This window comes from Hyperolius riggenbachi, chromosome 3 (genome assembly GCF_040937935.1).
Source record: "Hyperolius riggenbachi isolate aHypRig1 chromosome 3, aHypRig1.pri, whole genome shotgun sequence".
NCBI classification, from domain to species: domain Eukaryota; kingdom Metazoa; phylum Chordata; class Amphibia; order Anura; family Hyperoliidae; genus Hyperolius; species Hyperolius riggenbachi.
Window position 1 is genome coordinate 23,899,696 of NC_090648.1, and position 6,373 is coordinate 23,906,068.

Below are 6,373 nucleotides of genomic sequence, written 5' to 3' on the forward strand. Positions count from 1 at the left end.
AATAATAGCCTGGTCATTAGGGGGGTGTAAGCCTACAGTCCTCAAGTGGTTAAAGTCTCTGAACTTTTGATAACTTTTTGGAAAACACAAAATTCACAAATGATATATCTAATTTTAACCACTTCTGTACCAGGGGGGGGGGGGGTTGCCTGATCGGTGCTGCGTGGGCTCTCCAGCCCGCAGCACCGATCAGCTAGCAGCCAGGGCGATCAGACTACCCCCCTTTTTTCCCCACTAGGGGGATGTCCTGCTGGGGGGGGTCTGATCGCCGCTGGCTGTTTGCGCTTGCGGGGGGGCTCTTCAAAGCCCCCCTCCGCAGCGCTTCCTGGCCTCCTTCCCTTTCCCTCCCTCTCCCTCCCCCTGTGAGCGGCGCAGGGCGGAATTCCGTCCTGCGCCGGATAGGACAGGCTTCAGCCTATCAGGTGCCGGCGATCCCCGGCCAATCAGAGGCCGGGGATCGCCGATCTCCGCTACGGCGCTGCTGCGCAGCAGCGCCGTATACATGTAAACACCGGGGAAGATCTTCCCCGTGTGTTTACATTTACCCTGCGAGCCACGATCGGCGGCTCGCAGGGTGTTCACGGAGACACCCTCCGTGAACTGACATGGAACGGCCGCTCGAACGAGCGGCCGTTTCCATGGAATCCACTTCAGGATTCAGGGGCGTAGTTAAGCGTACGCTGAATCCTGAAGTGGTTAAATATTTAGCTGACAGCTCTAATATTTCTGAACAATTTAACTAAAGCTCTCTTCATCTCCCGGTTTTTCAGACTGTAGATGATGGGATTCATCAATGGTGTCACCACAATATATAACAAAGACCTGTACTTGTTTGTGCTGACCGTGTTGTAATTGCTTGGTACTATATAGATAGTAATCAAGGTTCCAAAATAAGTGCAGACTGTCGCTAGGTGAGAGCTACATGTGGAGAAGGCCTTTCTTCTTCCAAAAGCAGAAGATATCTTCAGGATGGTGAAAGAAATGCAGACATAAGTAGTGATTATAAAGATAAATGGGAAAGATATCATAAATATAGAAAGTATAAAATCTTGCACCATCAAATTGGATGTGTCTGAGGTGGACAACTCCACAACTGGTCCAAAATCACAGAAGAAATGGTCAATATAATTAAGGCCGCAGAAGTTGAATTGACACACCACAATTATTTCACTTGATATTAATACATTACATATCACCCAAGAACCAAGAACAAGCTGAAGGCAAATATGAGGGTTCATGAGTAAAGTATAACGTAATGGCACACAGATGGCCAGATATCGATCATAGGACATTGAGGCGATAAGAAAACATTGCACAGACCCACAAATAGTAAAGCAGTAGAGCTGAGTTATGCATGCCGCAAATGACATTCTTCCTTCCCCGATGATTATGATGTTGAGCATCACCGGCACCACCGTGGTGGTCACTAGGACATCGGCCATGGCCAAGTGTTTGAGAAAGAAGAACATCGGAATTTTAAGATGGTCAACAGAGGTCACCAAAATGATAATTAGAAGGTTACCGCTAAGAACCATAAGGTAGGTTAATAGAAATGCAATAAATAGTAATGCCTTGAATTTATGTAGACCAAAGCCAAGTAAACAGACCTGCGTGACTTGAGTCTGATTCGCGTCACACATATTTTATACATTAAGTATTTCATTCATGGACACAGAAATAGCACCACAAATGTCATTTAAGAAAAAGAAGGGGTTACACAATGGGAATAAAAAAAAAAATTGTGAGGCAGGCAAAAGTGTGATGCAGGTAAATGCTCACATGTCCATGAGTGTTGCTGATGCTTCTTATATGTAGTCCATCAATCTAAAGTACACATTCTAAACAATAAATGCATGGTAACAATGTTTAGCTACAGTCTTGTTTTCAGTATATTTAGTCAGAATAAGGGCCCTTTCACACTTAAAGAGAATCTGTACTCTAAAATTCTTACAATAAAAGGCATACTATTCTATTCATATATGTTCTCCTGGACCCCTCTGTGCTGTTTCTGTCACTCCCTGCTGCAATCCTGGCTTGTAATTGCCGTTTCTATACAGTGTTTACAAACAAAAGACATGGCATGTGAGAAGCTGAGAGTAGGTCAGTGTGTGAGTCATACAGAGTGTACAGGGGGCCTGGAGAAGGGGTGTGTATAGCTTCTATCCAATCACAAGCAGCACAGCACATTCCTGCCTGACTGCCTCAGCCCGACAGAGCCGACAGAGGAGAGAAGATTAGATCATAGAGAGAGATAACACAGCCACTATGCAACTAGGAAAGGCTGCAGTTAGAGCACATTAGAACAGGTATAGGAACTTGTAGGATAGAAGAAATAAGGCTCAAAATTTTGTTACAGAGTCTCTTTAATGCGTTGGTATGCGTTAGTGTGCTTTAGTATGTGTTAGTACACGTTGGTATGAATGTTTTTCATAGCAGTGCATTGTGGTGAAGATTTCATTTAAAATGCGTATAGTGGGAACTGAGCCATAGGAAAACATGGGAATTACTTTGAAAATCAGTTTTCTTTCAGTTACAACTGAGAACAACTGATTACGTGTAAAAGAGGCCTTAGCCTGTTTCCACTACAAGCAGATTTGATGCAGATTGGATGCAGAATGGAGGCAGAAAAACTGACTCCAATGTATGCCTATGGGCCTGTTTCCACTAAACGCAATTATTCTGCTGCAGATTTTCCCATAGGCATTCATTGGAGTCAGGTTTTCTGCCTCCATTCTGCATCCAATCTGCGTAGAGTGGAAACATAAGGGTCATGCTGCACACCGCTCAATTGTATATTTAAATAGCTATTTCTTGTAAATTTTAATAACCAGATACAGAGTAATCATAGTAATGACACAACACAATATCCTGGTTTAAATATCCTTGTTTAAGCATTATAAACACTTTCTATACTGTATCTATGTATTGCTTTCTATGAGTTTGTAACCCTGGGCCTCCTACTGAAGCCTAGCCTAGGCTATTAATTATGCACCGTTTTTCCACCCAGAGAATTCAGGTAGACCAGAGATCTTTTCTACTGGCTTTAATAATCTCATAAAATTAACATTCCACAGGTTCCAGCTGCCAATACTAAATAAGTTACCACCGGTGATAAATATCAGAAGGTTTATCAGGGAGAGGAAATATTTTACAATGGACAAGTAAATTACTGAAAAATGTATAAATTAATTTTGTAAAAGATAAGCAATTTCAATCACTATGTTATTTTCACTACAGTTCTTCTTTAGGTTTGCTATGTTTTAAATTTAACCACTTCCCAACCACAGGTTTTTCTCCTTAACCCTCCTGGCGGTCTATTAAAAACCGCCAGGGGGCAGCGCTGCCGGTTTTTTTTAAAAATCACGTAGCGAGCCTAGGGCTCGCTACATGATAGCTGCTGCTCAGCGGCATCCCCCCAGCCCCTCCGATCGCCTCCGGCGATAGGCGATCAGGAAATCCTGTTCAAAGAACGGGATTTCCTGGAGGGCTTCCCCCGTCGCCATGGCGATGGGGTGTGATGACGTCACCGACGTCATGGACGTCGTGACGTCTAAGGGAGACCCGATCCACTATTAGCGCTGCCTGGCGCTGATAGTCTGGGGGGGGCTCTGCGGCAGCACGGATAGCGGCGAATCAGCGCGGGGCGGCGGCGATCGGTGTGCTGACGCAGCTAGCAAAGTGCTAGCTGCGTTCAGCAAAAAAAAATTATGCAGATCGGCCCAGCAGGGCTTGAGAAAACCTCCTGCACGGCTTACCCCGAACTACGTTCGGGGTTACCGCCAGGAAGGTTAAAAACCAGAGCAATTTTCATATCATGTTCCTTCCATTTATTCGCTAATAACGTTATTGTTATTAATCACACAGAAATTATCTATATATTGTTTTTTTTTTTGCCACCAATAAGGATTTCTTTGGGTGGTACTTTTTGCTAAGAATTATTTTATGTTACATACATTTTAAAGGGAATAATAAGAAAAAAAAAAAAAAAAAAAGTCATTATTTCTCAGCCTGTGTATACTACACTTTTTCTCTATTCTTAACTGTTTCTCGCTCATTCTGTTCACCCCTGGCAGTGGTGTAACTACAATTCATGGGGTCCCCCGGCAAAACTTTGATGGGGCTCCCCAATGGTCATACCTCTTCCTTTGCCTCCCCTTGCTGCCCCTCATGGCCTTGGGGCCCATCTCACAAGGGTCATATAACAAATGTGGCCATCATGATCTTTACACCCATAACAAGTGTAGCCACATAACACCGGATCTGAAGTATAGTCCCCTGTATCGGAGGAAGGGGAAGCTTAGTAGTTGGGGACCCAAAACTACTCTTGGATCCCCTGTGTTTGCTGGAGCTGCTCCTCTCTAGTTACGCCCCTGACCCCTGGTCTGTCACGCTTCTTCTCTAATTCATGACTTTCTCTCCTTCTCTCCACTGTAGCTCTCTCGGCAGCTTCCCTTCTCAGTCTTCAGAAATCTTCAGCTCACTTTGGCGTATTCCACCTCAGCTCAAACAAATCGATTTTTGCTAAGCAAAAAAAGTTAAAATTGTGCCCCTATTCCCATGAACTTAGAAAGTTGTACTTACGGCACAGTGTGGTTCTCTCAGAAAAGATGAGGATGAGCGTAGATAAATCTCTGACTTTGGCTGCATGCATCCGTGTAACATGCAGGTAATGTAAAGAATTTCCTATATGTTGAGAATATTTATAAAGGCAGAACTGGAGGGGGTGGAGTATGATGGAAGAGATCCTTCATTACGTTATTTATGTTTATCTCCTGAGAGTTTGTCACTAATTAGTATGTCAGAGCACCTGTGTCATTTTTAGCTTTATTGCTTCTGATTAAACACGTACACCCCTAGTCTAACTTCCTTTTTTTAAAAGAGGCACTATAGCGATATTTTGTAGAATGTAGTCATACTCGTCAGTTATTCAGGAGGACAACTTTTCTAGTAATTATCCTGGTTTAAAGATCAGAAACACTTCCTTTGTCTACTTATTGCGGCATATTGATATTTAGCCCTACCCTATCAGTGATATCATGACCTAGACCCGGGGTGTCAAACTCAAATACACAGTGGGCCAAAATGGAAAACTAGGACCAAGTTGAAGGCCAATCTCAGTGTCTAGTGGCCACCTCCATCCCTTATAGAATTCCCTTGTGTCCTGTGCCCCCTTCCATATACATTCTCCATTATGTAGTGCCCCCCCCCCCCCATACCGTCCCCTAGTGTGTATTGGAACTCCTCTATACAGTTCCCTGGTTTCTAGTGGTCCTTCCCACCCCCTATACAGCTCCCTGGTGTCTAGTGCCCCCCTTCCATATAAAGTACCTGTTATGTAGTGGTCCTTTTCCCTCCCCATATATTTCCATGGTGTGTACCTCCCCCCCCCCCCAGTTCCCTGGTGTTTATTGGCCCTCCTCTATACAGTTCCCTGGTTTCTAATGGTCCTCCCTCCCCTATACAGTTATTTGGGGTCTAATGCCTCCTACCCCCCCCCCCCCATACAGTTCACTGGTGTCTTGTAGTCCTCCATCCTCCATACAGCTCTCTTGTGTGTAGTGGTCCTTCCTCCCTTATCAAGTTCCCTGGTGACTAGTGCCCCCCTCCCATATACAGTCCCTGTTATCTAGTGGCCCTCCTCCCTCCCCATACAGTTCACTGGTCTATAGCCTCACCTCCCCTATCCTCCCCATACAGTTCCCTGGTGTGTGTTGGCCTTCCTCTATACAGTTCCATGCTTTCTAGTGGTCCTCCCTCCCTATCCTATACGGTTGTTGATGTCTAGTGCCCCCTTCCCATTTACAGTCCCCATTACCTAGTGGCCCTCCTCCCTCCCCATACAGTTGTTGGTTTCTAGTGTTCCTCCCTATCCTATACAGGGATCAGAGCTCACAAACAGAAAGCTCTGCTTGTGGGCACTTGTGTGCTGAGTTGTACGGCCCTGCAGTGAGCCCTTAAAGCTGCAGTGGCCTAATTTGTAAAAAAAAATAGCCTGGTCACTAAGGGGTTGTAAGCTTATGGTCCTTAAGTGGTTAAATAGGAACTCCAGTGAAAATAATGTAAACAACAAACTGCTTCATTTTTACAATAATTATGTATAAATGATTTAGCCAGTGTTTGCCCATTGCAATATCTTTCCTCTCCCTGATTTACATTCTGACCTTTATCACATGGTGACATTTTTACTGCTGGCAGGCGATGTCAGTGGAAGAAGATGCTGCTTGCTTTTTTGGCAGTTGGAAACAGCCGTAAACAGCTATTTCCCAAAATGCAATGAGGTTCACAGACAGGAAACTGTCAGAATCATGGTCCTGACATCACACTGTGGGAGGGGTTTCACCACAATATCAACCATACAGATGATCCGTTTGAG

General features: G+C 44.5%; 1 protein-coding gene across 1 annotated transcript; it reads right to left on the reverse strand.

Annotated features, from left to right (window-relative positions):
• Positions 1-704: 704 nt before the first annotated feature.
• LOC137561960 (olfactory receptor 11L1-like) lies at positions 705-1,640 on the reverse strand. The gene has a single exon (XM_068273305.1). It carries the CDS (start codon positions 1,638-1,640, stop codon positions 705-707), a length of 936 nt encoding a protein of 311 aa, XP_068129406.1.
• Positions 1,641-6,373: the final 4,733 nt, after the last annotated feature.